Here is a 27186-nt window from a genome sequence, read left to right as displayed (position 1 = left end):
TGGGTCACTTCTCCAGCTCTTCCCTCTGCACTATACACAACCCGTATTCTAGGATACAGACGGCTTCACTCCACCACTGCTACTGTTCTCGGTGAGCATTCTGTGATGCTGGAATGTCCAAAATGCTGCCATCTTCTTCCAACTGGGCTGCACTTGCACCGAGAGCCTCTCTAGTTTCTTCTTGTGATGCAAAGCCTCAACTTTTCTCCATAACCCCTTCAGTCCTGGGACTTCCACTGAGATGCCAAGCCTCAGCTCTTTTCCATGACCTCTTGATGCATTGAAAACCAGTACCATCTGAGTGACTCTTACAGTAACAAATTCAGCTGCCTGCACAAGGTACTATGCCAGCACAACTGACGCTTTGCCAACTTGACACAAGCACATTGCATGCTTTCCTTTTCTTGCTAATTTCTCAGCTCTAGCTGACCAGCTATAATTGTCCCAGTAAAGAAAAAGATTTACCTCAGTGGTTCTCGTCTCTTTTTAAACATGACTGACTCTTTAGCCCCAGCTAACTAGAAGCACATATTCATTACACAAATGTCCCAGCAGAGTCTTGGCTTCCTTCTGAAACATCAGAAGCCAGGCCTCTATTTCTGCTCTGCTATCTACCATTTATCTTCCAAGCCACTAGAGAACAGCCCACTGAGTTCTCAACAGTCAGTGACTTTTCTAGCTCAAAGTTCCAAAGTCCTTCTAGTCTTCCCCAAAACATGGTCAGAACTGTTCGCAGCAATGCCTCACAATCCTAGTACCAGTATGTCATAGTTTGGGTTACTATTGTTGGGATGAAATGCCATGCTCAAATCAAACGTGGGAGGAAAGGGTTAATTTGACTTCACACTTCCATAGCACTGCTCATCTCTGGAGGAAGTCAAGACAAAAATTCAAACAGGGCAGAATCCTGGAGGCAGAAGCTGTCTAGGTTCAGGGTCTAGGGGATAAAACATAATTACAACATTTTTTTCCTCCTCTTTCCTCCCTCCAAACTATCTCATATGCACCTCCCTGCTCTCCTTAAAATTTACAGTGCCTTTGTTCACTAATTTCTATTACACACACATACACACACACACACACACACACACACACACACACACATACACACATATACATACATACATATTCCTAAATATAGCCTGCTCAGTTTATATTATGTTACTTGTATGAATAATTTCAGGGCTGACCATTTGACCCAGGAAGACCAATCGGTGTGCTCCTCCTAAGGAAGGCCACCTCTTCTACTTTCAACATTCCTCAGTTACCAAGAGTTGTTGTGTAGGGTCAAGGCCTGTGGGCTGTTCTTTATTCAGTTTGGTATATCCAGTGCTGTTGTCATGGTTAGGAGCCATGCTGGCAAGATTTTATGGATATGGATTTGGATGCTACTAGGAGACACAATCTCACAACAAACTCCCTCATCCTCTGCCTTTTACAGTCTTTCTGCCTTTTCTCTTCACAATCTCCCATGAGCCTTAGGTGCAGAAGTTGTATTGTAGATGTACCCACTACTACTGAGCTCTACCACTCTATGCTTTAATTGGTTGAGGTTTTCTATAATAATCTCTGTCTATGCCACAGAGAAAAAACTTTCCTTTATAAACTTTCAATTCTTTCTCCTTTCTACTGAAGATGGGTAGTTATAGATTTTTCCCCCATCTTAAAAGATGCTGAGGTATGCTGGGTCCTGATGACCTTCTCTATTCAAGGGATTTCAATCTGTGCTCATATATTGACAGACTTAGGCTGTTGTATTTTCATGCAAGAGAACAGAAAGATGAGTAGAAATATACCAGCATCTGGCTGTGGGGCTCTGCATCTGTTTTAGTCAGCTGCTGAGAAGAACCTCTCAAAGAGCAGTATAATAGTCACCTGTCTTCAAACATAACAGTATCACTAATAGTGTCCGGAATTGGTGCTTGTCCATGGAATAGATCTCAAGTTGAGCTATTGGTTAGCTATTCCTTCAGTCTCTGCTCCATCTTCATCCCTGCATTGCTTTTAGACAGGACAAATGTTAAGTTAATGACTCTTATGGAAGATTTGGGAGAAAGACTGAAAGCCCAGAAAAAGAGAGGAACTCCACAGGAAGACCAATAGAGTCAACTGGACCCATGGCAGCTTTCAGGAACTGAGCCAACGAAAGAACATACACCAGCTAGCTCAAGGTTCCAAGTACATAGTCTCTTTCTCTGGCTGCAGAGGGAGAGGATGCATCTAACTCTGCAGAGACTTGATAGTATGTACCAAAGTGGAAAGTTGCCCAGATGGCTCCACTATCTGAGAGGAGAAGGTGAAGGGGATACAGAAGGGATTCTGTGGGAGGGAAGAATTTGAAATCTAGATAAATAAACTAATTTAAAATAATAATGATAATAATAAATAAAATAAATAGACTATGTCAGCTGCTTCTGTGCACTTGGCTTGTGAGATGAGAAATACTACCCTTCAACCATGTTGTTAGCACATGCCAGGAAGTTCCCACTTGTGCAAGCTACCTTCAGATTAAAGAACTTCAAAACCCAGCATCTTTCTTCTTTCTTCTTTCTGGCTACTATAATTATTAATTCATCACTCCTTGTGACAGGCAGGTTTTACTCATGGATCTCTTTCCAGTATCCTGGCATCCTTTGGGAAAATAAGTTCTTCTGAGTGCTAAACTAGCTTTCCAAGTAATCACATCCTCAACATAGAAAGTGCACTCCAGAATGGAATAGGGAAAAAAAAAAAAACAGAGTTTTAGCACCTGTTCCAACTTTGAGAAATTTGTTATTGTTTTGTGGTACCTGCTAGTCACATAATATGAGACCATGCTCTTCAGTGTGATACCTAATGCTATGTGCTGCTACTAAAGAGAGTTTTAGGTCTTAATAACTTAACACCATTCTGTGAGGCTTATTATTGTGAACACTCACTATTCTGCCTGTGTACAATCTATTCTGTTTAAATGGTAAATTTTTACTTGCTCTGTCTTGAGATTTTTATATTAAATAATCTCATTGAACATCATAAAGTACATAATTCCATTGAAACATGATATGTATGTAAAGCTTTATAATTCATTTACTACTAACACCCTACTGTAAACTGTTCTTTCTCAAGCTCCTTCATTGGGGTCCCTGTGTTCAGTCTGATGGTTAGCTGCAAGCATCCTCCTCTGTATCAGTATGGTTCAGGCAGAACCTCTGAAGTGTCATCCATATCAGGTTCCTGCCAGTAAACACTACTTGGCATCAGCAATAGTGCATGGTTTAGTGGTTGCATATGGGGTGAATCCCCAGATGAGGCAGTCTCTGGATGATCTTTTCTCCAATCCCTGCTTCTCTATTTGTCCCATTATTTCATCCCATGAATGTTTTCTTGACTTTTCTAAAAAGGACTAAGGCATCCATCTTCTGTCTTTCATCTGTTTGAGCTTCTTTTTTTCTGTAAATTTTTTCATGGGTATTCTGAGCCTTTTGGGCTAATATTCCCTTATCAGTGAGTACATACCATTATTGTTCTTTTGTGACTGAATTACCTCACTCAGGATAATAGCTTCAAGTTTCATTCATTTGCTTAGAAAATTTTTAAAGTCATTATTACTAATAGCTGAGTAGTACTCCACTGTACCACAATTTCTCTATCCATTCCTCTGCTGAAGGACATCTGGATTCTTTCCAACTTCTGGATATTATAAATAAGGCTGCTGTGAACATGGTGGAATATTTGTCCTTGTTATATGTTGGAGTTTCTTTTGGATATATGTCCATGAGGGGTATAGCTGGATCCTAGGTAGTACTATGTCCAATTTTCTGAGAAAATGCCAGACTAATTTCCAGAGTGGTTGTACCAGTTTACAACCCCACAGGAGGGAAGTGTTCCTCTTTCTCCACATCCTCGATAGCATCTGCTGACACATAAGTATTTGATCTTAGCCATTCTGATGGTTGTGAGCTTGAATCTCAGAGTTGTTTTGATTTGAATCAGGTGCTTCTCGGGTCATTAAGTGTTCCTCAGTTGAGAATTCTTTGTTCAGCTCTGAAACTCATTTTCAATACGATTATTTGATTCTCTGGAGTCTAACTTTGTTAAGTTTTATATATATATATATATATATATATATATATATATATATATTATATCTATATATATATATGGTTTTATGTGGAGGACTTTGATCCACTTGGACTTGAGCTTTGTACTTGGGGATAGGAAAGGATTGATTTGCATTCTTTTACATGCTGACTGCCCGTTGAACCATCACCATTTGTTGCAGAGGCTGTCTTTTTTCCATTGAATGTTTTTAGATTCTTTGTCAAAGATCAAGTGACCATAGGTTCGTTGGTTCATTTCTGGGTCATCAATTTTATTCAGTTGATCTACCTGCCTATTCCTGTGCCAATACCATGCAGGTTTTATTGCAATTGGTCTGTAATAGAGCTTTAGGTTAGGGATTGTGATTCTCCTGGAAATTCTTTTATTGTTGAGAATATTTTTCACTGTCTTGGGTTTTTTGTTATTCTAATTGAAATTGCAAATTGTGTTTTCTAACTCTATGAAGAACTGAGTTGGAATTTTGATGGGTTTGCATTGAATCTGTAGATTGCATTTAGCAAGATGGCCATTTTTACTATGTTAATCCTTCCAATCCATGAGCATGGGAGATCTTTCCATCTTCTGATGTCCTCTTCAGTTTCCTTCTTCATAGACTTAAAGTGCTTATCATACATATTTTTCCCTTGCTTGGTTAAAGTCACACCAAGATATTTTATATTCTATTGTGAAGGGTGTCAATTCTCTAATTTCTTTATCATCCTGTTTATCCTTTGAGTAGAAGAATGCTACTGATTTGTTTGAGTTGATTTTATATCCAATTACTTTGCTGACATCATTTATCAGCTGTAGGAGTTCTCTGGTGAAATTTTTGGAGTCCCTTAAGTATACTATCATATCATCTGTAAATAGTGATATATTTAAAGTCTTATTTTCTAATTTGTATTCCTTTGCATTTATTTTGCTGTTTCTCTGGCTAAGACTTTCAATACTATATTTAATAAGTAGGGAGAAAGTGGGAAGTCTTGTCTAGTCCCTGATTTTAGTAGGACTGCTTCAAGTGTCTTTTCATTTACTTTTTGGTTTGCTGTATATTGCTTTTACTGTGGTTAAGGTATGGGCCTTGAATTCCCAATCATTCTGAGACTTTTATTGTGAAGGGGTGTTGAATTTTGTCAAATGCTTTCTCAGCAACTAAAGAGATATTCATGTAGATTGTCCTGAAGCTGTTTGTATTTTAATGTTAATTCTACTTTCCCAAGAAGAGCTGCCTAGTTACATACTCAAGAGGTGACTTGTCTGAACCTTCCCATTTTAATTAGTAAAATAAAGGAAAGCCAGTGACTGGGTGGGGTGAGGAAGGGGGAGAGAGAAGAGGTCTGAGTAGGCCAGGGGATTAGGGTGAAGGTTGAAACATGGAGATTCCCAAGGACCAGCTAGACCCAGGTGGGATTGATTGGGATTAAATAATTATGAACATTAAGGATTTTATAGGTCTAATATCTCATATAGAAGGGCAGTTTGTATATTTGTGTATTTGATGCAATCTTGTTGTGTAGAGGGTTTGTGGATTGAGAGTTGAATATATAAACCTGTATGAAAAGTTATTGTCCTGTAGAGTTGTATTTATGTGTGATTTGGGAGTAGAGAATCACCCTGGGCCAGAGGCAGACAAGAGGAGGTAGAAACTTGCCAGGGAAGGGAGTTTCACAGATAAGTTGGGCCATGGTAGTGGCTCAGACCAGGCCACAAAGGTGCTCGTGGCTCGAACTAAAGCAGGGCCTGAGAAGTGAGACTTCGGGGCAGATAGAGGGATAAATAATTTAAGTTTTTAAATATTTACTGCAACATAATCATGTGTTTTTTTCCTTTGAGTTTGTTTATATAATGAATTAGTTTGATAGATTTCTGCATATTGAACCGTCCCTGCATCCCAGGGATGAAGCCTACTTGATCATGGTGACTGATCATTTTGATGTGTTCTTGATTTCAGTTTGCAAAAATTATATTGAGTATTTTTACATCAGTGTTTATGAGGAAAATTGGTCTGAAATTCTCTTTATTTGTAGGGTCTTTGTGTGGTATAGGAATGAGCATAATTGTGGCTTTGAAGAATGAGTTGCGTAGTGTTCCCTCTGTTTCTATTTTGTGGAATAGTTTGGAGAGTATTAGTATTAGGTCTTCTATGAAAGTCTGATATAATTGTGCACTGAACTCATCTGATCCTGAACTTTTTTTGTTTGGGAGGATTTTGATGACTGCTTTAATTCTTTAGGGGTTACAGGGCTGTTTAGACAGTTTTTCTGATCCTGGTCTAACTTTCGTAGCTGGTATGTGTCAGGAAAATTCCCCATTACCTTTAGATTTTTCTGTTTTGTTGAGTATAGCTTTTGTAATAGAATCTGATGATTTCTTGAATTTCCTCAGTTTCTGTTGTTATGTCTCCCATTTCATTTCTGATTTTTTTAATTTGGATACTCTCTCTGTGCCCTCTGGTTGTCTGGCTAGGTGTTTATCAATCTTGTTGATTTTCTCAAAGAACCAGTTCCCGGTTTTGTTGATTCTTTGTTTAAATCTTTTTGTTTTTATTTGGTTGATTTAAGATTTGTTTTTGATTATTTTTTGCCATCTATTCCTTGTTTGTATTTGCTTCTTTTTGTTCTAGAGCTTTCAGGTGTGATTTAAAGCTGTTAGTGTATACTCCCTCCAGGTTCTTTTTGGAGGAGCTCAGAGCTATGAGTATTTCTCTTAGAACTGCTTTCCTTGTATCACATAGATTTGTGTATATTGTGCCTTCATTTTCATTAAATTCTAATAAGTCTTTGATTTCTTTCTTTATTTCTTTCTTGACCATGTCATCATTGACTAGAGCATTGTTCAGCTTTCATGTGTATGTGGCTTTTTTGTTGTTTTGTTGTTATTGAAGACTATCCTTAGTCCATGGTGATTTGACAGGATGCATGGGATTATTTCGATGTTCTTGTATCTGTTGAGGCCTGTTTTTAGACCAACTATATGGTCAATTTTGGAGAAGGTACCACAAGGTTCTGAGAAGAAAATACATTCTCTTGGTTTTGAATGAAATGTCTTGTAGATGTCTGTTAATTCCAGTTGGTTTATACCTTTGCTAGTTTTGCTGTCTCTGTTCAGTTTTTGCCTCCATGCTCTGTCCATTGATGAAAGTGGAGTGTTGAAATCTCTTACTATTATTGTGTGAGGTGCAATATATGCTTTGAGCTTTAGTAGAGTTTCTTTTATGAATGTGGTGCCCTTGTATTTGGAGCATAAATGTTCAGGATTGGAAGTTCATCTTGAAAGATTTTTTTTCTTTGATGAGGAAAAAGTGTCCCTTCTTGTCTTTTTTGATGACTTTTTGTTGAAAATCTATTTTATTTGATGTTAGGATGGCTATTTCAGCTTGTTTCTTGGGACCATTTGTCTGGAAAGTTTTTTCCAAACCTTTTACTCTGAGGTAGTGCTGTCTTTGTTGCTGAGATAAGTTTTCTGTATGCAGCAAAATGCTGGGTCTTTTTTTCATATCCAGACTGATAGTCTATGTCTTTTTTTTTGTGGGAGGGGGGGAATTGAGTCCATTAGTGTTAAGAGATTTTAAGTAATAATCATTGTTGTTTCCTGCTATTTTTGTTGTTAGATGTAGAATTATGTTTGTGTGCCTTTCTTCTTTTGGTTTTGATTCAAGAGTATACTTTTCTTGATTTTCCTAGGGTGTATTTTTTCCTCTTTGTGGTGAAGTTTTTCATCTATTATTTTTTGTAGAGCTGGATTTATGGACAGATATTGTGTAAATTTGATCTTGTTCTGGAATATCTTGGTTTTTCCATCAATTGTAACTGAGAGTCTTGCTGGATATAGTAGCATGGGTTGGCATTTGGGTCCATATGACATCAGTCCAGGATCTTCTGGATTTCATAATTTCTGTTGAGAAATCTGGTGTAATTATGATCAATCTGCCTTTATGTGTTACCAGTCTCTTTTTCTCTCTTACTTCTTTTAGTATACTTTTTTTGTTTTGAACATTTGGTGTTTTGACTATTATGAGTCAGGAAGAATTTTTTTCTGGGGTTCTGTAGGCTTCTTGTATGTTCATGGTTTTGTCTTTCTTTAGATTTAGGGAAGTTTACTTCTATAATTTTGTTGAAAATATTTACTGGGCCCTTTAGTTAGGAGTTTACACTCTCTTCTACACCTATTATCCTTAGGTTTGGTCTCCTCATTGAGTCCTAAATTTCTTGGATGTTCTGTGTTAGGAGCTTTTTAATTTTTACATTTTCTCTGACTGTTGTATCAATGCTTTCTATATTATTTTCTGCCCCTGAGATTCTTTCTTCCATCTCTTGTATTCTGTTGGTGATGATTGTGTCTATGACTCCTGACCTCTTTCCTAGGTTTTCTAATTCCAGGGTTGTCTCTCTTTGTATTTTCTTTATTGTTTTCACTTCCATTTTTTAGATCCTGGATGGTTTGGTTCACCTCCTTTCTCTATTTGTTTGTGTTTTCCTGTTTCTCTAAGGGCTTGTACTTATTTATCGGTGTTATCCTATATTTCCCTAAGGGAGTGCTAATTCATGTGCTTCTCGAGGCCCTTTATCATCAGCATGAGGCACAATTTTAAGTCCGAATCTTGTTCTTCTGGTGTGTTGGGATATACACTATTTGCTGTGCTAGGAGAGCTGGGTTCTGATGTTGCCAGGTTGTCTTGGTTTCTGTTGCTTAATTCTTGTGCTTGCCTCTTGCTATCTGCTTATCTTTGATGTTAGTTGATCTTGTTGTCTCTGAATGGAGCTTTTATCTCCTGTGTATTTGTGGGCACAAGGCCTCCAGAGGGAGATTGGTCTTGGGTGTTTAGCTCTTTATGGGAAGGTTCTGATGCTGATGGGCTGGTTCTAGCTCTGAGTGCAGTTGGAGGCCTGAGAGTTTCCGGAGGTCTTTCCCCATATAGGCAGTGGAGAGAGATTGTGGGCTCACCCGTGGACTCAGGAGGAAGAACACTCCTGTGTCTCCTCTGGGTGCTCAGCTCACTGAAGGCAGGCTGCTAGCCCAGATGGCTGTGTGCTCCTAGTCTCAAAAACACTTTAAGGAACTATGCACAAAAAAAGATTTCTAAAAATTTCTTGAATGTTTTATAGACGGTTTTATTCCTGTACCTTTGACATAATAGCCATACCTCAACACGTTTTATTCTAGGTGTGAAGAAATGTTTATATGAATTCTCACTTCGTTATAGATTTGTTTCTTCCCACTTTGCAACACACTCTAAGTGCTTATTTTTGCGACACCCCTCCCAAATGAGTTTTTAATGGCAAAATATATTATGTGATTATTTGGGTCTTTTGTAAATTCAGTTTATTGTTAATTTTAATAAATTTATCCCAATTCAATATAGACTTACCATAGTAATTCATTCTTACAGAATGCTGTCTGAAGGAAAGAGTTGCTTTTCTATGCAAAACTGTCACTTTTCTCATTTTCACTGTTAATAATTGTTATATTAAACTCTCCTGTATGATGAATCACCAAAAGGTGATTCATTTTCATTCTCTCTCCCTCCCCCTTCCCCTGCCCCTCTCTCTCCCTTTTCCTCCTCTGTCCCCCTCTTCAGGGCCAAAGTTAAATGCGCCACTTCTAAACATTGCGTCTTTTGTACTTTAATGCTGACGTGTTTCCATGTCACGTGATCAGAGGGAGGCAGATTAATCCGGAGTATAGCTGGAAATCCCCCTCCCTGCCTTTTCCCTCTCCTCCGCTGTTGATGGCTAACTTAATTCTCCCTGGTTTTGTCATGCTCTGAAGCACACATCCTCAGCTGTAGTAAGCTTTAAGAGTCAGAAAGGATGTGACGGTGTCCATCACCGTCTTCAGGTTGCATTTTTTAAACTTTGGCTCGACCCGATGTGCCATTCAAAAAGCGTCAAAAGATTTTTTTTTTTTTTTTTTAACAGAAAGGTTCAATATGTCCCGCGGCTATCGGTTTTGAGTTAAACTGGGTGAAGTAGAAATATTTTACTCATCAGCTCTGCAGTCACAGAGTTTGCTTCAGCTAGAACAAAACTGCTGAGGCATTTAGAGAAAATTAACCCCCCATCCTGGCGGCCAGATGTGACTGGTTTCCGACGAATGCACATGAGCAGGCTGAAAAATCAAGAGACTGTGAAATTCCTGTCAGGGCCGTACAGTGCGGAACGGGCCATTGGCTGCTTTCTATATTTCCCTCCATCATTCTTCTTGAACGGTGCCATTAATTTCCCCTCCTCCCCTGACTTGCGTGTTTTTCCCCTCCCTGTCGCCTTTAGCTCTGTCAGCTGCAAAGAAAGCTGGACCAGAAATGGCAAGAATACTTCCGAATGGTGATCCTTTTTAACGAGTCCAAGCTGGCCAAGTTCCAGGGAGACTCCCAGAACAGCATTCAGAAAATATTAGCTGTGCAGGTAGGTGACTGAAGGGAACGAGGCGAGATTATTCGCATCTAGATTGGAAAGCAAATGACGGGCTGTGTGATGAAGCATTGAAACCATATCCCATCAGAGTTTTATAAATTTTTAACCTCTTTGATAGACTGGGACGGCATGAAGGATGAATTCAGTAAGTGAGAACACATACCACATACCATGCATATGTTGGGGGAACAGGGAGACTGCACTGACTTATCTCAAACCTCAGGGAGGATTTCGATACATACATTCTATACAAATGTGTTTCTTTTTCCAGCCTCCAAGCCTTGTGAACACCTTTCTGCTCTCTCTCTCTCTCTCTCTCTCTCTCTCTCTCTCTCTCTCTCTCTCTCTCTCTCTGTGTGTGTGTGTGTGTGTGTGTGTGTGTGTGTGTGTGTGTGTGGCAGGGGATCAATTCCACATAATTTGTCTTCTTCAATCATTCTCCACTCTTCATGAGAAAGAATCTCTGATTGACATACAACCTGGAGTTCTCCTTGGGAGAGATTGTGTGGTGAGTGACCCCAGGATTCCTGTGTGGTCAGTGACCCCCAGATATCCTCCTGGCTCTACCTCCCCAAGAACAAGATTTTAGTCATATGCCATTTGCCATTGTGTTGCACCAGGATTTATGTTTTAACTTGGATGCTGGAGATCCAAACCCAGGCCTCATGGCCGCTCACCCTGTGCTCTGCCATCTCTATTCTGGGTTCAGAAACATCGACACTGATTTCCTGAAGACGCTTTGCTGTCAAGTGTGCGTTTGAAAATGTAGCCCTTGTTTGTCCTGTCTACCCGTCACCTTTCATCTTCTGGCAGTGACTCTATTTGAAAGACAGTTGGGCCAAGAGCACCTGTGCTCCCAGGCGCAGGTGACATTGTGCTACCTGTGTTGGAATCTGGAAAATCATTTGATGACTCAACGGTCTTTAAGAGTCTGCCAGTCTTGGGAAACCACTGTTGGCCAGGTGAAGACTCTTGGTGCAATGTTGCATTTTACCACTTAAAGTGTCATAAAGCATAACAAACATGTCACTCGAAAGGAAAACGCATGATCTTTTGTTTTACAAAAAAATAAATAAATAAAGCGAAATTACTTGTTTCATTAAAGACAAAGTAGCAATGTGATCCTAGATCCACAGTCATCAGGAAGCAGTGTGGTGAGTACTGAACCCCAACTACGTGGTGTGTTTTCCCAACCTTTTAATAAAAACATTAATTTTCAAAGAATTCCCACAACTACTAAGAAATTACAAATTCCATTATTGTTAGTATGCCTTTTTAACATTTGCTCACAAGGATTGTGTATCTGATTGCTTTCCATATTAGTTCTATTGAGATTGGGTTATAAAAACAATTAAAATAAAATGGTAGAGATGGAAGTTTAAAAAATGATGCTCAGTGCACCAAAGCTTAATGGTTATTTATGCACAAAGGGCCATTGTATTGGTTTAAAATTCTGAAACATCTTTAAATTGTTTTTGTTAAAGCAAAACACAACTTCTATTACCACACGACATATTAAAAGATAGGTGGAAAATAATTAAATAAATAATCACTTAAATAAATAAAATACAAGTGTGGCAGGTCTTCATTGTGATTCTCTTTTCAATGTCCAATGGTTTCTAGGTGACCCAATAACTTAGTCTTAGAAAAATCCTGTATTTCTCCCTAAATATTTATGTTCTTATAAATAGTACAAATTGTAAAATTTCACTGTAATTTGCGACATCTTTACAAATATTGAAAATGTTGAATGGGACATATTTGAATATGTGTAAAGTGAGTGCTTAACCCATAACCTTCAAACAGTCTCTATACTGAAAATGCACCCTCACGTTCTTAGACAACATTAATATCCAGTTGTCTGTGTTAGTGGCTCTGAGTGATCCGGAAATGAAGGGGTGGCCTGAGACAAGGAGAAAACTAAGCTTGTACCTAGAGACACAGCAGGCAGTTTGACTTAGATTGAGGGTATTTCAGGAGGTGAAGTTAGTGGCTACATTGTTTTTCACTATGCAATAGAGAACTTCAGTTTAGAACGATTAATCATTAACCTTCATTAAAAATGAAATTGCAACCATTAAAATCACAGCACAAAACCAGGGAAGCAAACAATCCTCCCGTGAGGATCAGATTTCAAGTGGAAAGCTTGGTCTGCATCCCTCGCCAGGACCCACTTCCGGCCAGCCATCCCACGCTGCGCCCTCCATAGCTTCTGCTTCGCTGTTTCAAGCTCTTTACAGAGCTTGCTGGTTTTGGTTCCCACACTGTCCCCTGCTTACAACCTTCCTTCTGAACACCCTTCTTCACTCACTTGTTAAAAACACGCCTGATTTGGTGACTGTCGCTGAAAATTCTTCCTCGTTCAACCCCAACCTGCATCTGCCAGGCCACAAACCTTCAATTACCATGGTCATCAGCTCTAGCCTCTTATTCTATAAGAAGACTCGTGTCTTCACTGTTGACCCTCCATGTTGCCACTGTCCCCTCCTTTCTAGAAGTTTCTAAGATCCCCCAGGGCTTTACTGTATCGGAGACAGGGACACCATTCTCCCTCAGCTATTTTAGGGGCATACTATTAAGCTGATACTGCCCGATGTCCACATTGGTTTCATTTATTATACATGTCTAGTAAACCATACTGAGGTCACCTAACACATTTGCAGAGGAGTCTTTGGCTGTCGGGGATTCAGTCCAATTCAACAGGGTAAACGTTGCCTAACAGCCCAGACACTTATTTGCTGTGTTCTGATGACTTGATTTCAGGATTCTTTTCTGTGTTGATTTATGGGAAACCTAAATATTTTATGTCTCTAAATGATTGTTAAAATGATTCTGTACAATAGCAGAGAACTACTGGACGAAAAGTCACCTGCCCAGACTCTTGAAGATTCAATTTTGTGTGTTTGTGTGTAAAGGCAAGTCAAAGCATATGTTCAGCGAAAAGTGAACCGCCAGTTCATGCCTGGAGCACTTTTGTCGGGGCGACAAATGGGTTGGCAAGGACTGCAGCTCTGCACTGAGCAGAAAACAGGGAGCATCAAAGAAGTTTTTCATTTATAGTCTCAAGCAGAAGCCAGAAAGATTAAAGGTAACCAGAATGAAGACTTAGTACATTTGACTTTGTGGCCTTGTGTACAGAACAAAAATGTTTAACTACACTGATTGACCATGATTTTGATAGGACCCAAAGTGAACTTCTACAAAACCAAACCAAGTCACAGGTCTAGCAACTATATGAGGCACCATGTCTTTGATAACGTAGGCGCATTTTCCACAGTCTTGGCCTCATACGTTGAAAGAGTACTAAGTTCCTTTGTTTCATTTTTCCTGTAATTCTTGTTCTTTCTTATTTTTAATCTACATGACTCTGTAATGTGTAATACTTTTCTTACTTCTTATAGAGCAAATACCCTGAGAACAAAAGTAGCCACCACATACAAATCAGACCTTGGACTGGGCTGCATACCGAGTACATCTTTCTGAAAGTATAAGTTTCAACACAGTTTTTCTTAGGTTTGATATATGTGCAGCAATATATTCAATGCAGAAAACATAGTTGAGGAGCCACTGTTAAGAGAAACAGTAATAAGAGGAGCTGGGGAAGGAAGAGGATAGGAAATATGGATGGGATAGCACCTAGCAAGCTGGCTTGAGAGGCAAACATCTAAAGACTACAACATAAGGTTACAATACTCTTTATAATCTCTAAAATCCAGCAATAGGACAGAAGTATAGGAAAGATTAGTAAGCTACACTGGACCCAATAAAAATACATTTTCTTTAGAGTGTGGCTGCGTTTACTCACCCAAAGGCCCTGCTGCTAAGCACTTCTGCACTAGGCACCAAATAACATATAAGAAAACTCCCTCAGTCCCATATGTTTGATAAAGTGACTAATGAGGCATTGACCGTGGGTAAGAAAAGGTCAAAGTTATCATTACTGTCACTGTACTGTTTATCTCACTAAGAGAAAGAGTGGGCATTAGTGTTTGGAGATATATGTTATCTTTAGGTTAAGTGTGTGAGTGTTTTTCCCTCATTTATATAAGTGAACATCTGGTGCCTGTGGAGGTCAGAAAAGGGTATCAGATTCATTAGACTGTTGTTTCAGAGGATTGTGAGCTATCCTATGGGTGCTGGGAACTGAACCCCTGGGTATTCTGGAAGAGCAGAGAGTGCTCTTAACTGTTGAGCCATCTGTTCACTGGGAAGCATTAAAACTAATAAGACTTGTGGGTCTTAAACGGGATAGGAACTCCACAGGAAGACCAACAGAGTCAACTAACCTGGACCCTCAGGGCTCTCAGAGTCTGAACCACCAAGTAAAGCACATACATGGGCTGGACCTAGGCCTCTCCACACGTATATAGCAGATGCGCACCTTGGTCTTCCCGTGGGCCCAGACAACTGGAAAAGGGTGCTATCCCAAAAGCTGTTGGATGTGTGGGGGATATGTTCTTTTAGCAGGGATGCCTTATCTGGTCTCAATCCAAGAGGAAGCACTTAGCCTCTCAGAGACTTAAAGTGTTGGGGTCCCACCAGCTCAGAGGAGAAGTGGGAAGCAGATTGGAGAAAAGATAATGGAGTGACAAGAAGGGGGATAGTGAGTGGAATGTGATATGAGTAAGTAAAAAAAATTAAATTAATAAAACAGTCATTCAGCATTTCAACCTGAAATACAAAGCTCCTGAGAGTAAAGCAAAGGAAATGACAACTTTCTTGAAAGGGGTAAAATAACTGTAGGGAAAATCCCCAGGGCGCATCTGTGAGGCATTTCTAGATTAGATTAGTTAAGGCGAGAGCGCTCACCTTAATGGTGGGCCGAGCCCCAGCACCGGATGGAGGCCTGAGCTGGCCTGCACAGAGCCCCTGCTCTTGTTGCTCTGCTTCCTGGCTTCACACACACGCTTGGCCAGCTGTCCACAGTCCTGCCATGACACCTGTATCCCCTTCGAATGTAAAGTTTTTCCGTTAAAACTTATGTTACAACTTCGTCCAAATATAAGCATTATTGTAAATCTTCTCTGTAGAACTGAGAATTCTGGGAATTGCTCTGAGTGACCTGATTTGGGTTTTTGCATAGGTAAGCAGTGAGGCCGTGGATTGGTTGCTAGGTTAGTATCATCAGGACCTGGGCTGGTGAGATGGCTCAGTCAGGGAAGTGCTGGCTGGACAAGCGTGCAGACCAAAGTGTAGTCCCCAGACTCCTAGGAGAGGAGGGATGGCATCACACCACACTTGTAGTTTCAGAGTTAGAAAGACATTAGTAACCTCCAGGCTAGGGAGATATATTGTGTGTAAAAGGTGGAGGGAGTGTGTAAGCAAGGAATGCAAAGGAATGAAGAACAATACCCAAGATCGTCTTCTGAAAGCCTTTGCACGTGTGCACATACTTGCATAACATAAACAAAAATACACTAGGTATGTCTCCCAAGGCTAATGTACTTCATGAATTGAGGTATATGATTATCCCTGTACACAGTTAGCAACCTGCTACTGTAACTCAATCTTCCTCTTGTGTGTGTGCGTGTGTGTATGTTCTATTAATATTATTATAAGGTAATTCTGAATATGCAACTAATTCTTATCAAAAAATTTCCAAAACCAACTGACTGTGAACCTAGATGTACTTCATAATACTTTCACACCCACAAGCTTACAGAGCAATGGCTGGTGGTATAACTCAGTCATAGATGGCTTGTCTAGCATAGGTGAAGCCCTGGGTTCCAATATCCGTGTTGTGAATTAATTAACTAATTAATTAATTAATAAAATCGAGCAACTCCGGGTTCCACACGGCGCTTTAGACTCCCAGGAACTCAGGAAACTCCATCTATGAGCACAACGCTGCTGGTCATATAATGTAATGAAAGAGATGCTTGGCTGGCTTCAGTTCCTTTGGCGCCTGCTGCTGCTCTTCGAGAATGCATAAGCATAGAAACAGGAAGAATTAAACAAATGTTCTTACTTAAAACAGGAAAATGATTGAGTCACACTTTGGCCAAATATCTTCCCTTGGCTGTGAAATCAGCATTCTGTTCTCGTTGCAAACTGATTATTGCTAACAAACAAATGTCTGCTGCCGAAAAATCATTTCCGATCCAGAAAATGGTGTCTGAAAGGGACGTTAGCTCATTTCTTCATACTCCTACCTTTAGGACTTACTATCTCATTATCCTTCCCCGGTAAAATTATGCCTCTGGAAATTTTATTTTGATTGATATTAGGGGAGTGAATTGCCATAGCATGCCGCGGCAGTGGCTATACTCCCTGCTAACTGAATACAAGTATGCTATGCACAGTGCGTACTGTGGTCCCTGATCTTCAGCCATCTGCAGCTAAGCTGAGGAATATCAGTTCATCCCAAATGCACTTCTCTCTTAGGGTCTGCTGTGTGAAAGGCATTTTGGTACTCTGAGGTCCATAAGTGCAAGGGACAATATCCATCCTTAACGAGCCTGTGACCTCACAGAGAGGGCAGGCACATCCGGCTGAATAAGTAGAGAGGGAGGCAAGAAGAGTTCACGCTGAGAACAGAGGGGAGGTTCCCTGAAAGGAATAATCTAAACTATGTCTTGAACATTGAAATCAGCAGTGAAATAGCACAGAATAATTGATTACTGGGTTGAGGGTAATCGGCTGCACGTGATAAATGTTATGGTTGGCTAGAAAGCAGAAAGAGAAGTACTTTGGTCTGAATTCAGAAGGGTGTCTTTGTCAAAAGTGAGGTTTGGGTAAGGCTTCCTTCCAGGGGTAGCTGAATATAAAACAGAGAAAACCATGGGATGACGGGAAGGGAGGAACTTCAAACCCAAGAGTTCTGGGGGGCTAGGGTTACACAGTTGAAACTTACTGATTTTTTAAAACTTATTTATTTTATGTACATGAGTACACTATAGCTGTCTTCAGACACACAGGAAAAGGACATTGGATCTCATTACAGATGGTTGTGAGCCACGATGTGGTTGCTGGGAATTGAACTCAGAACCTCTGGAAGAGCAGTCAGTGGTCTTAACTGCTGAGCCATCTCTCCAGCTCCTATTTGTTTTTAAGATTTGTAGTCCTTACAATGTGTCACTGTTCTCAGTACTTTGTATACTTTAATTAATGTAATTCCCAAAGACTTCTGTGATATTCTGTCATTTTAACCCTATTTTTTTTTAAAGGAAACTAGATTGCATATGGGTAAAGCATGTTGTCCAGATTCAATATCTCCTGTGAAGACAGACATTAAATTCAGGTACTTTGGTCACTGGAAACATGTTTGTAACTACAGAGTCCCGGAAATTTTCTTTGTACTATTGAGATTCCCTTGTGTCAGAGAAATGCAGTGAGAAAGAAGAGATTAAGTTATCAACCAAAGCACAATGACAGCTGTTTAAGTTTGGCATTCTGGAGAATAATGTATTTATTCCGGATCCAGTAAATCATTCATGACCTTTCATTTCTCAGACCAAGTAGTAGAATAATAACATTTGCTTCTTAGGTAACACTCTGTGCAGTAGTAATTACAGCTCAAGTCGTCCTATACTAAGGTAAGCATACTTAAATCAATAGAATGTATAAAACTTGATATAATCATTGAGATAAGATATCCACTGATGATCACATTAATTCAGAAAGCCCTCCCCTTCAAAAGATATATACATAAAACTCATATTCATTTATATTATAATCAACTTCTGTAAGCCAAAGATAAAGGGAACAATCATAGAAGCAATTCCATGGGATAAAAAAATTAAAGGCTAATTTTAACACTGCATCAGAAGTAACAAGGGCAGGAGGGCATCTCTATCAGGCAGAAGAACAAGAAGAAGGCAAAGGGCAGTCATCCCAAAACTCTAACAGAAGGCATCCTTCAAAACTGATACAAGAAAGAAAAGATGATGACATTGTTTGTCAACATTCTGTATTCAACAACTCTAATCGATGCATGCTCAAATGACCTGCACGTGACAATTTTCTTTATATGATTTGCCTGATTCTTGGAAATATTTAAGTGAGTGATTCTTAACAGAAGTTATTCAATCTTAAAGGTACAGAGCTATGTATCTTTCTCCAATTCATATACACATTTTCTGCTATAGTTGTCTAAAAGTTTGGCAAACCCCAACAAGTAATTTTGAAATCAATCAGAAAGATGGGAGAAAAACAAATCTTAACCTGAAGGAAAAAGAGGGTCACATATCACAAACAAAAGAGCAGAAAAACACTTTTAGATTTTTAATTCATTTAAAAAGAGAAATTTAAATAATAAAGCTAATGCCATGGTTTAGGAGTCCTAGCTTCTGTCTACAAGTGTGCCATAAATGGCGGCTATACCATAAAGGATGAGAGGCAAGCTAGAACTGTTCTGATCTACATCTTAAAATTAGTATGAAATGGTACGGAGAAATCCCAACAGAACCTCAGTGAAGCTTGGAAAGCCACAGTGTAATTTCCATACTCAAACTCAAAAGAGATCCAGCAAAAGCACTCATAGAACCATTCTCACAGAATACCACCAAGTAGGAAGAAGAAAGGAAGGGAAAGACTGAAATAAATAAACAAAAAAAGAGATCTAATTTGAGGAGAACCGGAAACTGGTGGCCCTAAATCTTATGTAAAATATAGATGGAATTAACAACTCCAATTGAAAAATAGATTTAATTACAGTAGATAAAATGCCACTCTGTTTTTATGGCACCTATGACATACATGAACATGTTTGGAAGTAAAAATTTGGAAATTCATTCTATTGACACCAAGCATAACACAAGTGGATAAATGAAAACCCTCACACCGGGAAACAATACCAGGAATAAAGCAAGTCGTTCACGTACTGAGAAAGATTAGAGTAGGAATGAGAAGAGCTCCTTACTGTGTGATGCCACAAAGTTTGCCTCTCTGTAATAGAACATAATTTTAGTTTTTTCAAAAGAATCAATCCATGGAAAACCTGAAAGACTCCATTGACTAAATTGACCTAACAAGTTTGGAAAATAGTCCACCCATTCTGGGGCACATGCAGAAAAACTTCCAAGCACTACTACGTACTCTGTCATAAAACAACTCTCACAATGCTTTAACTGGTTAGAATAGTAATCGATATGTTTTTTGTTGTTGTTGGAACAATAAAAACATTAAAATTATATACTTAGAAAATACTTGGAGACAAATTCCCTAAATATGTTACTTCTGCAAATTAACTACAAGAGAAATTGTATAACATCACATAATATTTTTAGCAGAATTAAAAATGCCCATGTAAGAGTAGCTTCATAGGGTGAGACTGGACATTCATACTGGGAAAGCCATTGGGTTTCCCAGAGTGGGAAAGCCTCTGTGAGCATAGCATAGGGAAGGGAAAAATGCAAAATGAGATTAGGGGAATGATCAAGGCCATGTCACTAGTGGGTCTCCCTTAAGGAATAACTCTATTGCTTAATTAATACCTAATTTAGCAGCCAGCACAGAGAGCCCAAGAGAGGTCCTGGGAACATCCTGGGTACATAAGTAAATTAAGCTCTTGATTGCCAATGTAACCCAGCCTTCTTTATTCTTTAGATGCTGACTCTGATGTTAAATTTTCCCATTCAATTCATTTGGGTTCCTGTTCAGCCCCTTAAACAGCACATTCTTATTTGCTATTCCATCTCAAGGTGTTCTCATTCTCTCCCAACTCCTTCCTGGTGCAATTCTTAAGGTTTATTTAAACACTTCCATCACTTCTGCAAATATCAGAATTGTTTTATCTGACAACATCTAGAGCACCTGTCAGTAATTATGATAGATATGCATCTCCCATTGGAAGATACATGTAACAATGAGGCAATTCTAATGTTGGAATATAGAATGAAAATACATTGACTTCACAGACATACCAAGATGGTTAGTAAATAAAGCACCAGTCCATGCCAAGTTCTATGAATTAAATGATCTGTTCTACTGTAAAATAAATAACTAAGCACAAATATATTCTTATCTTAAAACAATACATTTCTTACTGCTTTTATTAAAATTCTATAAACTGTATGTCTACTGTTTGTACTTGGCCAAAAGAAAGGAAACAGCATTTTACGTTGTTTAATTCAGTGTTATTCCAGTAGCCCATTATTCAAGTGGAGGAGCCACGTCAGAGGTGTGGGGGAGATGAGTTCCTCAAAGGCAGAACTTAGAGTTTGAAAATTAGTGACTAATGGAGCATATCCTGTAGGTATTTTTCATACAACTTAGCATCATCATGACATAATGATCCTGCTTTGATGTGAGATTAATCCGGACACACGATTTTTCATTCAGAAGTATCAAGATTCTAAAACAATGAGTAGCACCATGATAGCAAGAGAAAAAGTTTAAGGTGGAAATTCTAAAGAAGAAAAGTTTAAATAGGGCAGGTTAAACAGCTTTGGTGTACACAATAACATGTTTATTATGGGATCATTATAAATTAGGATGATGAAGACAACTCAGTAAACCTTAATAAGGAAATAGAATGTTACAGAGTTAACATGAAGAACTCTAATCCTTTTTTTTAAACGACTTTATTTTACAAAACAAAGATAAATGTACAGATTTTAAACATTTTTGCTTAAAATTATACTTTTTGTCAGTACTTTTTTTTCAGACATTAAAATAATTTTTACATAAAACCATGTGAATATATTTTTTTTAGTCAGTACTTGATTTTTTTCAAGGGCACGACAGTACGCATTGAAAACCTAATAGTTACAATAAGCATAAAGTACATGCAAAACAAAACGCAACATGGAAATAGTCAAAGTCTTCTTGTTTGTAAATATATGTATATTTTTTTTGTTTTCTTTATTTCTTAGACTTCATACAGTCTGTGAGTTGTTTCTGGGGAAGTGCAAGCCTCTGGGGTTAGCATCCCACTATCAGTGATTGCATATTATGTCTGTTCTTTTGTGACTGGGTTATCTCACTCAGGATGATATTCTCTAGATGCAGCCATTTTCTTAAGAATTTGGTCAAGTCATTGTTTCTGGTGGCTGAGTAGTATTCCATTGTGTATATGTACCACAATTTTTGTATCCATTCATCTTCTGAAGGACATCTGGGTTCCTTCCAGCTTCTGGCTATTATAAATAGAGCCGCTATGAACATTGTGGTGCATATATCTTTGTTGTGTATTAAAGTGTCTCTGGGGTATATGCCCAGAAGTGGAATAGCTGGGTCTTCAGGTAGTACTATATCCAATTTTCTGAGGTATCGCCAGACAGATTTCCAGAGTGGTTGTATTAGCTTGCAACCCCACCAACAGTGGAGAAGTGTTCCTCTTTCTCCTCAGCCTCGCCAGCATCTGCTGTCATCTGAGTTTTGGATCTTGGCCAATCTGATTGGTGTGAGGTAAAATCTCAGGGTTGTTTTGATTTGCATTTCCCTGATGGCTAAGGATGTCGGGCACTTCCTCAGATGTTTCTCGGCCATTCGGTGTTCCTCAACTGAAAACGTTTTGTTTAGCTCTGTACCCCATTTTTTAATAGGGTTATTTGATTCTCTGGTGTCTAGCTTTTTGAGTTCCTTGTACACCTTGGATATTAGGCCTCTATCTGATGTGGTGTTGGTAAAGATCTTTTCCCATTCTGTTGGTTGCCGTTTTGTTTTCTTGACAATGCCTTTAGCCTTACAGAAACTTTGCAATCTCATTAAGTCCCATTTGTTAATCTTTGACCTTAGAGCTTGAGCCATTGGTGTTTTGTTCAGGAAATTTTCTCCTGTACCTATGTGTTCTAAGGTTTTCCCTACTTTCTCATCTAATAGTTTCAGTGTATCTGGTTTAATGTGAAGATCTTTGATCCACTTACACTTGAGCTTTGTACAAGGAGATAAGAACGGGTCTATTTTCATTCTTTTGCATGCTGAGTGCCAGTTGGACCAGCACCATTTGTTGAATAGGCTGTCCTTTTTCCATTGAATGTTTACTGCTCCTTTGTCAAAAATCAGGTGACCATATACATGAGGGCTCATTTCTGGATCTTCTATTCTATTCCATTGATCTACATGCCTATTTCTGTACCAGTACCATGCAGTTTTCAGCACAATTGCCTTGTAATATAGCTTGAGGTCAGGGATAGTGATTCCCGCAGATGTTTTTTTTTTTTTTTTTTTTTTTTTTTTTTTTTTTTTTTTTTTTTTTTTTTTTGTTGTTGTTGTTGAGGATGGATTTCGCTATTCTAGGTCTTTTGTTATTCCATATGAAATTGCACATTGATCTTTCCAATTCCATGAAGAACTGGGTTGGAATTTTGATTGGGATTGCATTGAATCTGTAGATTGCTTTTGGTAGGATGGCCATTTTTCAGATGTTGATTTTTCCAATCCATGAGCATGGGAGATCTTTCCATTTTCTGAGATCCTCCTCAATTTCTTTCTTTAGAGGTTTGAAGTTCTTTTCATACAGGTCCTTCACTTGCTTAGTTAGAGTCACACCAAGGTATTTCATAGTTTTTGTGAAGATTGTGAAGGGTACGTTTTCCCGAATTTCTTTCTCCACATGTTTGTCCTTTGAGTACAGGCCCACATACACATGGAAACTAAACAATGCTCTGTTAAAGGAAAGCAGGGTCAAAGAAGAAATAAAGAAAGAAATTAAGGATTTTCTAGAATTCAACGAAAACGAAAACACAACATACCCAAACCTATGGGATGCAATGAAAGCAGTATTGAGAGGAAACCTCATAGCCCTAAGTGCTTCCAAAAAGAAACTGGAGAGAGCTTACATCAGCAACCTGACAGCACAGCTAAAAGCCCTAGAACAAAAGGAAGCAGATATACCCAAAAAGAGTAGACGGCAAGAAATAATCAAAATTAGGGCAGAAATAGACCAAACAGAAACAAAAAGAACCATTGAAAAAATCAACAAAACCAAGAGTTGGTTCTTTGAGAAAATCAACAAGATTGATAAACCCCTAGCCAGACTAACTAGAGGGCAAAGAGAGAGTATTCAAATTAACAAAATCAGAAAGGAAAGTGGGGACATAACAACTGAAACTGAGGAAATTCAAGAAATCATCAGATCCTACTACAAAAACTTATACTCCACAAAATTGGAAAATCTGGAGGAAATGGATGAATTCCTAGACAGATACAAGGTCCCAAAGTTAAACCAGGACCAGGTAAACCATCTAAATAACCCTATAACACCTAAAGAAATAGAAGAAGTCATCAAAAGCCTCCCAACCAAAAAAAACCCCAGGTCCAGACGGGTTCAGTGCAGAATTTTATCAGACTTTTATTGAGGATATAACACCAATACTCGCCAAACTATTCCAAAAGATAGAATCAGATGGAATATTACCCAACTCATTTTTTGAGGCTACAATAACCCTCGTACCTAAACCACACAAAGACCCTACAAGGAAAGAGAACTTCAGACCAATCTCACTTATGAACATTGATGCAAAAATACTCAACAAAATTCTTGCAAACCGAATCCAAGAACACATCAAAACGATCATTCATCATGACCAAGTAGGCTTCATCCCTGGGATGCAGGGATGGTTTAACATAAGGAAATCCATCAATGTAATCCACCATATAAACAAACTTAAAGACCATAATCACATGGTCATCTCACTAGATGCTGAGAAAGCATTCGACAAAAATCCAACACCCCTTCATGTTAAAAGTCTTGGAAAGTACAGGAATCCAAGGCCCATACTTAAACATAATAAAAGCAATATACAGCAAACCAACAGCCAACATCAAACTTAATGGCGAGAAACTTGAAGCAATCCCACTAAAATCAGGGACTCAACAAGGCTGCCCACTCTCCCCCTACCTATTCAACATAGTACTGGAAGTCCTGGCTGGAGCAATTAGACAGCAAAAGGAGATCAAGGGGATACAAATCGGAAAGGAAGAGATAAAAACATCACTCTTATCCGATGACACGATAATGTACTTGAGTGACCCCAAAAATTCCACCAGAGAACTCCTACAGCTGATAAACAAGTTCAGCAAATTGGCTGGATACAAAATTAACTCAAAGAACTCTAATTCTAACTGGGGATAGCCACTAGAAAGTCCCAGATGCCAGGAAAGCAAGAGGCTTCCAGGACCCAACAGGGATAACTTTAGCCAAAATATGCAACAAAGGAAAGATAGAACTTGTAGAGACCACCTTTAGTAGATAGGCACAGCCTCCAGTTGAGGCACGGGACTATACACCCATCTCAAAATTGCTAAGCCAGAAATGTTAATGTCCAAAGGAAAGAAATGGACAAAAAATGGAACAGACTGAGGAAAGGCCACCCAAAGACTGCCCCACCTAGGGATAGGTCTTATCTATAGACACCAAACCTAACACTATTGCTGATACCAAGAAGTAGTTGCTGACAGGAGCCTTGTATGGCTGTTCCCGGAGAGGTTCTACCAGGACCTGACCAATACAGGTGCAGATACTCACAGTCAACCATCAGACTGAGTCTCGGAATCCCAATGGATGAGTTAGGGGAAGGACTGAAGGGATTGCAAACCCATAGGACGAACGATACCAACTAACTGGACAATACAGAGATCCCAGAGACTAAACCACCAGCCAAAAAGTATACATTGAGGGATCCATGGCTCCAGATACATACGTAGCAGAGGATTACCTTATCTGACATCAATTGGAGGGGAGGCCCTTGGTCCTGTGGAGGGTTGATGTTCCAGCTTAGGAGGATGCTAGAGAGGGTGGGTGAAGGATAGAGTGGATAGGTGGAGGAGACTCCTCATACAGACAAAGGGGAGAGAGGATAGGGGAGAGGATGGGAGTTTGTGGAAGGGTAACCTGGAAAGGGGATATCATTTAAAATGTAAACGAATAAAATGATTAATAAAAAATAAAAAAGAATTCTCCCTCTTGTCACAAAGTGTGATAATTTGCATATCCTCTCAATATGGAGAAATCAAGAGTTTTATTCTTAACAGAGTTAAGAATGGAAAGAGTTTTGCTGTTGGGTTTTTAATTTTTTTAAAGATTGTTTATGGGGGAAAATATCTGTAATGGCAACTGTGTAGAGACTAACTTCCTGAGTTGATTTTTAGCATCTCTGTAAAATTAAATAAAGTCCAGTCAAACTTAACAATAAATATACCTTACAGAGATAGCTCAGTGGTTAAGAGCACTTAGAGGTCCTGAGTTCAAATCCCAGCAACCACATGGTGGCTCACAAGCATCTATAATGAGATTCGATGCCCTCTTCTGTTGTGTCTGAAGACAGCTACTGTTATATATATTATACATATAATATAAAATTATATATATAATCTTTTAAAAAGAATAAATCTACCTTACATTTGCATTTGCCTAGGAGGTTTCAGACTCATGAAGATCTCGTCCATTAATTGTAACAGCCCCTTCTGACAAAGGGACTCTGATACCCCATGATGTGTGACAAATGAGGTAGAGAGGGTGGACATGCTGGTACAAACATTGCTGATGAGCAGTTGACAGATGAATTCTTAGGTTGGGAACACTGTGCTTTCTATACCTAATACCTCTTAATTAAAAGATGACCTTGGATCTTTTCAAGTTGGCCTCCTGTTTGACTTTAAGTCAACCCTTAAGGAAAAAGAAGAAATGACACGTGTTTCCACATTTACGATTTCAAGTTGAGACACTTGTACCACAAGGAAATATTGAAGACCATTGTGTAGATGTCTTTGTTCCTTCAGGAAAGGTGGCCTTGCTTTCGTAACACTGTCAGCTTCAGTTGTTCACCATTTTACAGCATATTCATTATTCTTCACCATGTATATGAAGGTAATTTTTTTCTCAGACCAAACGAGTTCATGGAAAGCCCAGTGAATGGCAGTGTTCAGTACAACTACAGTAAACAGGAACAGAAATATATCTATTGGAATGACATCCATAGTTTCAAAGCAGATAATCTTCCTTAAGGACAGTGGTTTTAAAATTTAGACATTTAATTTAATTATCTTTCCCCAGAAGTATATGGAGAATCAGAGACCTAGTGTGAATAGCATTATGCTCCCAGAATGAAAACTTGCAATAGCGGGGCTTTTTTTTTTTTTGCCACAAACTAAATAATTTCAGTTTAATCACTAACTGTGTTTTTGTTTTACGGAACCCGTATGATTTGGAAAAAAGAATAAAATTGCTTTTAAAGTACAAAAATAATTATGAACCACTTGAAACGTAATGTCTGTGTTTTATTTCTCATCAGAATTCATTAGTGTGTAACATCAATAATTTAGCCCATCATTTGCCAACACTGACGTGGCTCAGTAGTTCAATCATGTAACCCTGTAAACTCGCTTTCCATTAAAATGAATGTTGCTGACGAAGGACAACTAAAGAGATACTTCATTTATTAACTAAAGAGCTACTTCATTTATCAACATTTTTAAATTAGGAGTTTGGGGCCACAGAAGCTTAGCTGGATGATTGATTTGACAGATCTTTATATTAGACCTAAAGTCTTGTTCCAAATCAGACTATCCTGTGCACAAAGATAATCACGTTTCATTTGTACAACACACCGCTCGGGGCTCTCCAGAGACAGACAGAGCTACCCACAAGCACCTGAGCACTTACTGCAGAACTGGAAAGTGTACCCCACTCTTTGCCGTCTTGACTCACCTCCTTTGTCACATTTCTGACCAAACCCACCGCGTGACATTCAATAAGCTCATATCCTAATGTTGTAAAAATGGTGTCGAAGCATTGAAGAAAGAGCCTGAC

The 27186-nt window shown here is 38.9% G+C and overlaps 1 protein-coding gene across 1 annotated transcript in view; it reads left to right on the top strand.

Annotated features, from left to right (window-relative positions):
- CCDC178 (coiled-coil domain containing 178) overlaps nucleotides 1-27186 on the top strand; it is a gene marked incomplete at both ends in the record, with an annotated part of 360112 nt that overhangs the window by 309654 nt on the left and 23272 nt on the right. Inside the window, one exon of the mRNA XM_080920521.1 lies at nucleotides 10350-10484. Within this exon, the coding sequence (XP_080776647.1) occupies nucleotides 10350-10484 (135 nt within the window). The remainder of the gene's footprint in view (nucleotides 1-10349; nucleotides 10485-27186) is intronic.

The sequence above is a fragment of the Micromys minutus genome (genome assembly GCF_963924665.1).
Source record: "Micromys minutus genome assembly, chromosome: 8".
NCBI lineage: Eukaryota > Metazoa > Chordata > Mammalia > Rodentia > Muridae > Micromys > Micromys minutus.
Note: the sequence above shows the minus strand (reverse complement) of the source record. Positions and strands in the feature narration are given on the sequence as shown.